The sequence below is a fragment of the Ictidomys tridecemlineatus genome, chromosome 1 (genome assembly GCF_052094955.1).
Source record: "Ictidomys tridecemlineatus isolate mIctTri1 chromosome 1, mIctTri1.hap1, whole genome shotgun sequence".
NCBI classification, from domain to species: Eukaryota; Metazoa; Chordata; class Mammalia; order Rodentia; family Sciuridae; genus Ictidomys; species Ictidomys tridecemlineatus.
Genome location: NC_135477.1, coordinates 21,296,807 through 21,309,003, shown reverse-complemented (window position 1 = coordinate 21,309,003; position 12,197 = coordinate 21,296,807). Strand labels below are relative to the sequence as shown.

At 37.8% G+C, this 12,197-nt stretch overlaps 1 protein-coding gene across 10 annotated transcripts in view; it reads right to left on the bottom strand.

The window, feature by feature from the left end:
- The window catches only part of Sorcs1 (sortilin related VPS10 domain containing receptor 1), a 474,759-nt gene that overhangs the window by 16,757 nt on the left and 445,805 nt on the right, over window positions 1–12,197 (bottom strand). For all 10 annotated transcript variants that reach the window (XM_078052770.1, XM_078052650.1, XM_078052432.1 and 7 more), the window contains exon 24: window positions 3,899–3,998. In XM_078052770.1, coding sequence (XP_077908896.1) covers window positions 3,899–3,998 — 100 coding nt within the window. The remainder of the gene's footprint in view (window positions 1–3,898; window positions 3,999–12,197) is intronic.

Genomic DNA, 12,197 nt, shown 5'->3' with positions numbered 1-12,197 from the left:
TGCAAGTCTCCACAAACCAGTTGTTTGGCGACAGGAAATATGATTCCCAACTGAATAAGTTGGATCTAAAGACTAATTGAGAGAATGAGATTTTGACTATATTGCTAAGGTTATACATTGATTACACATCTAATTGCTACCAAAGTAATATTTGTTGTTGAGAACCTCCTATGTACAAGTTCTCTGCTAGGTACAATGATGGAAACAATATAAAGATACAATGAAGCACACCCACAGGATTTAAATAAGAATGATGAAAATTATGGTAACAATTGGTCATGACCATTATCATCAGAAAGATATAGATTTAAAAATACATGTGAGTTCAGACCAGGGGAAGATGTTATTTAGGCAAAGCTCTCTGGAAAGTTTCTATGTGAATACAGGCATTGAGCTGAGCCTTAAAATACAAATAGAATAAGGGGATGAAGAAAGGTGAAGAAGTTGGGAAAAATATTCCAATCAGGGATAGCATGAGCAAAGATACACTTTATTCAAAACACTGGTGCTTCCAGTCCAATTCCCACATGATGATTTTTACTCCCTTTCCAACTCTCTGGATTATTCTGTAATGCCCCAGACTTTGTCTGCTAAACATAGTCACTGGCAGCCACAAAGTCAGAAATGCCTAAGGGAGCCACTGAGGTCATGTTCCTCAAACTTATTGATAACATGTTTCTCATCTCCTTCCTATTCTCATGCAATTTCAAATCTCTCCTGCAAAGAGAATTTCCTGACCATTTTCTGACATGTAGGAGGAAACCAGCAAAACAATCTTGGATGATCTTCAGGTATCTGCAAATGCTTATCTTGTATTCTCATGAAAGAAAACAGGCAACGGAATTTAAAAACCAAAATAAGGCTAGTGAATTAATTCCTGAAAGGAGACAGTTCTTTTTCCCTTGGAGACAACCCAAATTATGAATTGCCGTTCTCACCGGCAACAGACTCTGGCTTGAACATTTTTAAAACAGGACTGCTGAACATCTGCTGAGCAATTAATGGAATGCAGCAGAATGTGATAATGGTCCCTGGGAAGGTATTAGCGATCCTGCTTATGAGACATGAAATGTTGCAAACAGTGGTCCTTTTCTTAAAACTAAACAAAAACAAAGCAAAACAAAACAAAAACCATTTTCCCTCCCTACAAGGGAGATGAAAGGGAAAAGAAGGTGAAGTGAAGTGAGAATTCTTCCTCACTCTTCCTCCTTTTCTTCAAACTTCCTCCTGCGTCTCTTCTAGACACCCAAAAATGAATATGTTCATTTCAAATTAAAAGAAATTGTGGAAAAACCAGGTTCCGTGGTGCATGCCTGTAATCTCAGTGGCTTGGGAGGCTGAGTGAGACAGGAGGATTGTGAGTTCAAAGCCAGACTCAGCAATGGTGAAGCACTAAGCAACTCAGTGAGAACCTGTCTCTAAATAAAATATAAAATAGGGCTTGGGATGTAGCTCAGTGGCTGAGTGCCCCTGGCTTCAATCCTTGGTACCAAAGAAAAAGAAAACAAAGAAAGAGAGAAATTGTGGCAATTATCTCATCCCACAAATCCTTTGTTCAAAGTGTCAGGCTTTCCATGTGTGAAAGGAGAACTCTCTCTATTGCCTTTAGTAGATAGAGTCTAACACCTGTTAAAATATTTTTTGTATTGTTTTTCTAAATCAGATAGCTAGTTCTAACTTAGAATCAATCTCAAACAAGAAGCTGAACCCTCTTAAATTTGCCTTCCTTGATTCAATTGTTGAAAAGTGCTAATCTTGACACAAGTCTTGGCCAAACCAGTCTCAGTTAATTACCAAATTCTTAAATTCCTATTTTTCAACTTGGTTCCAGCTCTAACCCAATTCTTCTTGCATGAACATTTTATAAAATAGCATTTAATTTAATATTTCAAATCCCCCCCAATAATCTGAGCAGTATTTGGCACATAATAAAAAAATAATAAGTCAAATGAAAATCAAACAGAAATAATAAACTATGGAAGAGAACTATGAGAGAAAGAAGAATGATGAAATGTTGGCAGCCTTCAGAGTTGAAGAATTGGAAATATGAGGCTAGCTGTTTGTCCAGCTTCACTTAGGATGCTCCCCCTTTCGGTAGATGATTCTGGTAAAAGGAGGGTTTTCTGATAAATCACACCAGTGCTGAGCACAACAGAGAGCCTGAAGATGTCATTCAGAAGCTGAGTATGCTATAAAGCAAGTTTTAGACCACAAAGGATGGACTAGATAGTGATCCCTTCAAATAGAGTTCAGTATGGAATATCAGGTTCAGTTGCTTTTCAACCTCTAAATTCAAAGGGAGGAAGTAGCTCCACCTGCCACAGGAGAGGATTATGAGATCCAGTCTGCCTTATAAACAGAATAGAAAATTTAATTAAATAAATTTCACACCTCTTTTCAAAGGTCTGGATGACTTCTCAGAGTCCACTCAAGTAAGTACAGGTGTTTACCCTTGCATGCTCCATACCCCTCCTCCATGTCGCATATCTATGAACAATGACTTCTAAATATTTATTTCCTTAATGCAATGGAACTTTTAAAACAAAAATTTCCATGAAATTCTAAAAAAAGAAAAAGATGAAATCCAAGGGAAAGAAGGTCAGTGGCCAATCTGCTTGGCCTTTCTCTAGCCATAGAGTGACTTCTAGGGATTTGTCCTCACTAATTCTACATCCTCAATGTAATACCCTGGTGGCTGTCTTTCCCTAGTTCTTTGGTGTTTGGAATGATCTCTTGAATTCAGGCTATTTATCCTTTGAGATCCTTCCCAAAGATGACAACTTTTATAAAATTCCCTGTATCATTTTGACCATATACAATTAATCTCTGCTTTAAGTTTCCTGCATAACTTTGATTTTGTTATTTAAAATAAAAAAAACCATGAAGCATTACCTGAATTAACCCAATCCTCACACGATCCACTGATAAACTAAGGTTATCAATTCTGAGGCACACTGAATTTAGTCTATTATCTCAGCCTGCACAGTGAATACTAGAACAAAATTGAAACAATGACCTGGTTGCAAAAATGTAAAATAAAATGGAACTCAAGTGCTTAAATATGTTCTCTTGCCTCTTTATATAAATATTTATGCACCTTAGTCAATTAAGATACCTCCATGGCCTATCATCCATGCCCCACTACCATCTCACTGCTACCATCAAACTTTCCCATGCCATAATCAGATTATGAGTTTTGTAAGTATTTTTACTCCATTAAATGGCAGCCCAGTACTCTGTTAAAAAAAAGTAATTTATAAATATTGCTCGTTTTATTTCTTGTTAATATACACAATTATATTTATTTATAAAATGCTTGAGACTATTTGTTTTGTCACTGAAATCTTTCCATAGCCTTAGAAGGAGGATTACTCCAATTTTTTACAGAAGTGACAAAATCTCAGTGACTTTAAGTGACTTGCAAAATCACAATCAACTTGAATTTTCCCTCCTGACTATGGTCCTACATGACTTCTATGTCTCTGCTATTTCACCAGCAACACATTGAAGAAAGCAAATCCTTTTTAAGATGAATGATTTTAAAATAGGGCTTTGTAGAAAGAAGAAAGGAAAAAAAGGTTACTTATAAGATCAATGTTATTTTCAAGAGTTCCATTGAGACAAAGAATGTTATCATGTGAGGAGATGAATCTTTAGTGATTCACTGACCATTTTTGACAAAGACATAGGAACCATCATCTTATTCTGTTGTCTACTGGTTCCCATTAAGGCGGAACCATCGAGAAAGTAAACTTCAAAGAATTGGTGCCAAATTTAATATTAATGGTGACATCATGTATCCTTCAAATAAATAAATAAATTTCACACCTCTTTTCAAAGGTCTGGGCTTTCCCTTTGACGGGGCCACTAGCCAGAGTCCTGGGACACAGAAACTGACCTGCTGTTAGGTGAGCTGCATGGACCAGAACTTGGACCCCAGGCTTCAACTCAAAGTGCACTGAGTTTTGGTTGAGCTTATGGATCAGTACTTCTGATATCTGAAAGAAGAAGTGTTATAGTTAGTGCTACCAAAACTGTTAACACTGACCATGAATAAAAATGCTGAGAAATATTACTATTCTTATTGAAGTATCCCAACATTATACCTGTAAATTGTATAAGCAAGTTTTATATGATTTTGGGTTATATTCTGGAGTATGTAGATAGAACCATTTTTAAGTATGACCAGACTTTACATCCTAATTGCTATAAAACAAGATATTAGCAAATAAGATCATTTCTACTTTTAAAACTTACCCTGTGTTACCTTAGAGAAGTCACTCTCAGTTTTCTCAGGACTTAAAAGAAGTAGATAAAAACTTCTTTTTTGTTATTATTATTTTTTTATGTGGTGCTGGGGATCAAACCCAGTGTCTCACATGTGCTAGGCAAGCGCTCTACCACTAAGCCACAACCCCAATATACACATTCTGGTAAGATTCATGAGATTTCATTTGCCTTTCCTTCCCTCCCCTAAACCATACCCCATGGCTCTCCCAGACGAGGTACTTTGTGGGTACTACTGAATGGTAAATATTATTCTTATGAAATAATAAATTGTATAGTTGAAACAAAGTGTATTCACAACACAAAATATAGCCAACAGGGGGAGTGATCCTATTTGCTCCTTGGGCCGGCACGTGAACTGGACTGAACCATAGAATTCTGGACCATGGAATATTGAACCTGACCATGGGGTGCAGAACTTAGTTTTGGTAAACAGTACAAGGCAAGGTTTATAGATATGGTAAAATTCTATTCAGTTGTTTAGAGCAGACTTTTACTCAGTTTTGCTTATACTTTTGAAGAATTTCTGCAAAGCTATGAGGGATAATCACCCTCCTCTTATTTTTATCTGGTATCCTTATCTATTTTTAATAATCTGTTTTAATCATAAAGTTCATATTTTATTTGATACACTATTTAAATGTAAATAAATGCTTTCTGAGCATCATTCTGCTAGTAAAATTCTTCATTTCCCTCTTTTTTTTCTTTTTATCGAGCTTCATTTTCTCCACTGAGTTGCCAAAATGACACTTTTGATCTCTTTAATAATTAAACAGGGCCTGATGGCTTAGTTTGGCAGCACAGACCCTTAAAGAATGCCCTGGTTGGCAATAGAACTAAATTGCCCTGAAGATGAACTTCTCTGCTGAACAACAGGAGCCTGGGATAATTCTCCATGCACTATGGATGGACACCTGGGACCTTGAGTAATCCCAGTCTCTCAGATGCTGTCATTTGGCAAACCACAGAGAAAAATGAGACTTTTAAAACTATGTTGAAAACAACTTTTTCCCCTCTCTATTAAGATACTCCTTTTCTTGAGTACTGACAATCTTCCAGAATGGTTCCAGTTTATAGGAGGAATGGATTTCTAATCAATAATCCATCAAATGGATTACCTATATGTCCTGTAAGGTCCTTTCATACATTTTTCTTTTCTCTTTTTAAAGATTATTGGGATATTATTATTATTATTATTATTATTATTATTACTACTACTACTACTATTATATTTTTATGTGGTGCTAGGGATCTAACTCAGTGCCACACATGTGCTAGGCAAGCACTCTACCACTAAGCCGCAACCCCAGCCCTCCTATCTTATTCTTATCATTCAATTGGTAGGGTCTTGATAGGAATCTGACAATGGTTCTTAATAAAGGTTTTGTCTGTGAAATACAAACATGCACATGTAATAATATTTAATATACATACATATACACACAAAATTGTATATGCAATTGCATAAAAATTATTTTAACTCAATATGAAAGACTTGTTGTAAACAAGTTAAAAGTTGACCTTTTTATGTAGAAATTATCACAAACAAAAGGGAACAATGTACTTGTAAGAGAAAGACTTTCCTCTTTCAACCAGGTGAAGCTGTACTCATTTCTTATCCCTGTAAATGTTTTTCCTCAAGAGAGAAATATAAATAAGCAAACCAGAAAATAGATTTTATCAGAATAGCATGCTTCTCATTTATAATCTTCAGGAAACTCCCTTCTGAAAATGATTAACTTCCTAGACGTGTTTGGTTCCTAGCATTGCTTCATTGGTTTTTTCTGTATCATTTACAAAACTAAGCAGGCTGTGCAAAAATCATCGGGTAGCAGAAAGTATATTTCATGTATTTAACTTGCATCAAAGGACATTCAATAAAGAACACATACTCTGTGGGAAAGAAATTGTGCATAAGAAACAAAACTAAGTGAAATTTACATTCCATACAAGAATAACCTCAATTAGAACCATGTACTTTTCTACTCAAATAAATTACTGTGAGACTGTTGACAGATTTTGACAACATTTTAAATATTTACTATGTTACTTGCAGAAATACATATCTTGGATTGTGTGCGTCAGATCATGAGCTGGTTGCATATATTTTTAAGAATATTATATGTGCATTGAGCACTTTATTTTGATAAAATTGCTTCTCTCTGGCTGTTATTCCTAATACTACATGTCTGGTGTCTATGTGGAGTGGAACACAGAGCTAACTGGACAGACCTAAGTTTACCCAGTTCATATTTGAAGAATTGAGACTAGACTTCAGCTTTGTTTGACTGTAATCTAGAGAATTTTCATTTAAAAAAATAGTCTGTGAACAAGTTGACAAAGACAGCCAGAGATATGTAGAGAAAGTACTGGCTAAGTGGGCTTAGGAGATAGAAGAAAAGAAAGGTTCATTTTATTAATTTTGCTGTCATCTCTGATTCATCCGTGAAGCATACAAGTTAAACTACCATCCCCAAAGTCAGCTGACTAATATGGACCACAGGAATAGGCAATTCCTAATCTCAGGACTGTCACATTATTTTCACTGATCTGTACCACTTGTAATATTTGGGAGCATCTGGGCTTTGAGAAGAGTACAATAAATGCAATCCACAGAGAGGTGCAGGGTAAGACCTAAATGAGCAGATCAAAAACACTGGCCTGATAAAGATACAAGTGAAACAATATGTAATATCTGGGAGAGTGAACCTGCCAAAGCAGGTAGAATTTACTTCTGTTTCTTTTTCTGTACTGTAAAATTGTGTTCCTATAAGGCACCAATAAACATACATGGAAAACAAAACACAAATTCTTAGCAAGTACATCCCAATAATTAAAACCAAAACATGAGCTTGATTAAAGGTTTTGGTGTTCATAGCCTTAAAATGCATATTTTTTAGCCAATTTCATTTATCCATTTATCCTCTGTACTGACATCTTCCTGATGCTGCTCTCCTACACAGTTCACTTCCTACTGTACTGTAGCTAAACAATCATGGTCAAAGAAACAGCAAATTATTCCCAGTGTCTACTTATTAGGTAGACTATGCACATGATTCAAATGTGGCCCACACTTCAGTTAAATTACCACATCAGAGGACAGTGGGGATTCAATACAAATAGGATAAAGGCTAGAGGGACCTGCTAGAGGAAAAATACCAACTTTCTTCTTGCCTTCTTCATAAAAGATGAAGATCAAGTGCATAAAAGATGAAGATCAACTAGGGTGGGCTGAAGAAAGCATGGTAATTTCTCAGAGGCTTGAAACAATAAAGGCATACTTTTTGCTCACACGTGGTAACATATTCACTGTAGATAGATATTTCTTAATGATCACACAGGGAACTAGGCTGGTAGAGCAGCCATCTTAAACATTTCCATTTGCTATACCTTGGGAGGAGAAAACAGTTCTCAAGGCTTATGGGCACTTGAACTTGTTAGACTGCAAGTGACACGTATCACTTCCAATCCTAACTCATTGGCCTGAATAAGACCTGTGGCTCTGCCCAATCAGAAGAGATGCACAAGTATGATCCTACACTGCAACAAAGGTAGTGGGCTGGAAACATTTAGTCAACACCTGTGATGATGACTACACAAATCTAAACCACTTTTATTTAAATTCATTAGGGATAAGCAGTCTCAGATTATCAGAACAAAAATGTCAATCATTGAAACATGAAAACATACAAGCTTAAGATCAACAGAGCATTTGGCACATTTATAGAACGTGGAGCACAAAGAAGTGGCATCAGGTGAAGATATAGATTTAAAAATGGGTTTGGAAAATTTATCAATGATAAGGCTAACCTTGGCCAAAATATAACGCTTATCCATGATGTTGGTATGAGGAGCACAAACCCTAATGAACATAAAAAATCATTTGTGGCAAGATAATTGAGACGGAGCCTGGCCTGAGATGACCTCAGAGCTGATCCACTTGGTCAATCCTAATGCTGTCACATTTTAAGGTTCCTTCAAATAGCATTTGAGGAATCTTTCTCTTGTATTCAATGGAGGAAGATTTTCCCCAACTTACACAACACAGTGTCAGGATTAAATCACAGGGAGGCAATGCAGCCAAATGCTACCTACGAGTTAACACAGTTCACACAATCCAATTCTTTCTTATCAGAGAAGATTCAGCTTGATGAAAATGCTGAAGGAGTTTCCTAGATGATGTACAAGAAGAAACAAATCAACCACTAATAATTCTTTCCGCATCACCAGTTTTAAACTTCTTCCCCAAAAAAGGTCCGTTTCTTATCTACTCTACTTTTAGTTATAGTTTCCTATTTCAGTGACCTTCTTGTGAACTCCAGAGTACCTTTGTAATCCAAATCTTTGCATTAAAAATTCAGGACAAAGAAAGTAGACCAGGTGGGTATCGAATACAACCTGAAGTATTAACTACATTTCACAGTGAATCTAGTTTTTTAAAACGCTGCCAATAGTCTATTCTATGTTTATATCTGCCTCTGCTTTCTCCCTTTGATTTTGTATTCTGCCATCTGTCAAATGTGAAAATTAATACAAACAGACAAGGAAATGTATTATGATTGACATTTTACATGGACTTTTTTTTTGTTCCTTTTAAACATTCTCATAGCCTTTAAGGATTCTGAAAGACAACACTAAACAACATCATTGCCCCAGAACAGCATCACAAAAAAATCTCCCTGAGCATTGTGGCCTTCCCTCCTCCCATCAGGAGAGACTCATCACCCCTGAGGACTTGAGGAAAGCAGGGAAATGTGGTGCCTGAAAGGCAGAGCCTGTTCTGTCCCTGAGCATCTGGCCTCAGCACAGCAGGATGCACTACCCCTAGAGAGGCCACTGAGGGCAAGAGAGCCTTTTCTCAGTTGCTAGAGAGCGGAAAGAAAGACTGGTTGGAACCCTCCCGGAAGAAGGTCACTTGATTAACCCAGCCCGCATGATCCTGATAACAGCATCAGGTACTATCACAGGGGAGAATTTTCAATTTATTTCACAGAAAAGATAGCGCAATCCAAGCCAGCATCTCTGCTCCCCTGGGAAAGCTCCCAAAGGAAGCTCAGGGAGGAGAGGCCAGGGCCTTTGCTGGGTCTTTACCTCCCACTCTTCAGGGCCCGCTGGCCAGGATCCTTGTTCTTCCCTGCTGGGCTTCTGCACACTTAGGTTTACAAGAAGGAGGCCAAAGCATGAGGAGAGGGAATGAGGTCAGCCCTTCCCAAGTTTCCTCTAAGATTTACAATAATCTTCAAGGGAGAGGTTCATTTCTGTTGTTTGGATTTGCTGTGCATTTTTAAAAAATTTGTATTTCATTGTATTGAAAGTCAGTTGTGTTTGCCTGCCCAGTGGACCTTTTCCCTCCCCCTTCATCTTTCTGTGAGGGACCAAGTGCCCTGCTCTCAGCCCATTTGGTTCAGGAAGGGCTGCCCTAACCCCATGAGGCGGAGAGCACATAAAACACTGGAGTAGTCACTGTTCAAGCCTTCAGGGAATGGACAAGAGATCCCACTTCACCCAGGCTGGAGTGGTGAGAACTGCAAAACCAGGACTATGGCTGGTGCCGTCTGTGGGATGGAGTTGACAAAAAGGCCACATAGCAGCTGGTGCTGGCTGTGGCCATCCTTGGTTTCTATGTGCTGGCTTCATTCCAAAACAGGCTTCACATATGGTAGTAAGGAAAACAGAGAGAGAGAGAGAGAGAGAGAGAGAGAGAGAGAGAGAGAGAGAGAGAAGGAAGGAAGCAATTTGTAGACACTTCTGAATGGCTCTGAATTCATCCATGCTGGGACTGAATCTCTGGACTTCTAAATGAAGTGAGTTCATAAGCTCACTTGCTTTCCCCAGAAAGTTATTTAAGAGACTAAGTCAGAGAAGAGGCTCGAAAGATCCACCTAGATTGAAAAATTACAGGTTTCCAGTGGGCAGCCCATTTCATAGGCCCTCCAGAAGTGTGTTGTTTTAAAAGTTGATTTACTGTATTTCCTATCAGGGTAATAATGTTATGCATAACCAAGACACCAATTTCTCAGGGGCTCTGTGTGGTCATCATGTTTATTTTAGTTTGAGTCCTGGAACAGACTGCAGCCATCTTCCTTAATCAGAGTTACAATCTCTAGCTTGGTATCCTATTTTCTTTTAAAATGATATAAGTAAGTCTTCTGTTCTAAACCTGCATAATTTACATGGGCTCACATCATTAATATACATTCTTACCTTTTCATATTGTCCTTGTTTTGTCTCCATTTTGTACAATCCCATTCACTATTTTTTTTCTTGCTTACTCACCACACTCTCTTCCAATATACGTCCCTGACTATATGTCCATTTAATAAGACTTAGCTGTTTTTTTTTTTTTGAACCCAGAGGGGCACTCAATCACTGAGCTATGTCCCCTGTCCTATTTTGTATTTTATTTAGAGACAGGGTCTCACTGAGTTGTTTAGCACCTCACTGTTGCTGAGGCTGGCTTTGAACTCATAATCTTCTTGCCTCAGCCTCCCGAACCCCTGGGATTACAGGCATGTGCCACTGTGCCTGGTTAATAAGCCTTAACTTTGAATTTGCATTTCCACATCTCTTCCTATTATAAAATAAGCATAAATATAGCTATTATCAACTTTCCACTTATGAAATATCTTCTATCAAGCAAGTTCCCCAACTGTATTATTTATTTCATCTTCTCGAACACCCTATGGAATCGCTGTGACTTTGGCTACATCATTTAACTTTTCTGTTCCTTATTTTCCTCCACTATGAAATAGACACATGGATATCAGAGCTGAAACTAGAAGCCTGGTTTATATTTCTCTAAACTTGTGATCTTTCTACCAAAATGGCTGATGCCCCCCATGGATGCTGGGTGCTATGTTGCACAGTCTTTCTTCAAATGAGTCAGCTGCCTTAAGATCTCTGATAAAATGGTTTTTCAATGACTCATTCAGGCTGCCTGAGTACCTTCCCTCAGCAACCTGTGTGCCTCTGTGAAGGAAGCACCCAGAAGAGACAGAGAAGAGAGGGAAAGAAGTCCAAAGAAAATCGGCAGTCAAAGCAAGACACATCCTGCATAAACATGTTTAACAAATAGACCCTTCTTTCCATCTTTCCCCTCAAGGAATCATTGAGAAAATACTACAGTAAAAAAAGGGGGGGGGGCAGTATGAAATATAGAAATGCATGGATGATGTCATGCCTGGGAAAATATCTGGCTCTATCTCTGGACTCTCTCCCATACTTAAAATAATTATAATCTGGATTTCATAGAAAACTCCTAAAATTTCCAGAAAAGGAACAGCTGCAAATGTCCATTTCTAAAGAACTTGGATAAGGATTAACTTCCCCTCAGGTTCTCAGCATTCTGTGGTAAGAAATAATTCATTCTTTCTCCTATTACATTACAGTGCAGACAATAATTTGTAGAATATAATGGGAAGCTGAGCATGGTAGAGGGCAAGGTCAGATGCAAATCTAACAGGTTACCTGCCGCCTGCTCTCCAATTGCATCTTGAAAGGAAATGGGTTCATCCGGGACTTCTGGGAAGCTATGTTCTTCATGGCTTACACACAGAGAAAATTAGAGAGGCAATTTTTCTGATGGGTGAGAAAGTAGCAGCTGAAAGGAGAATATATGCTCAGAGGCGGACTGAGCTTTAATTTGGGGTTGTTGTTAGTAAGGGTATTGTAGTTCGTAGGCCAACCTGGAAGACTAGAGATCATGGGACTGGATTATGGGTTTATTCAAAGTAAATTAAAAAGCTCCAAGTTCTTGAGGAGCCAAATCCAGTACTTATTTAGTGGTTGAGAGGAATCCCTTTTTAAATCTATGTTCCTGGAAGAATTGAGAAACCCAAATCCTTAGGTTTTTATGAGAACAACAGACCAAGACAAATCATTCTAGTTGAATGGATAAAGGAGAAAAATAT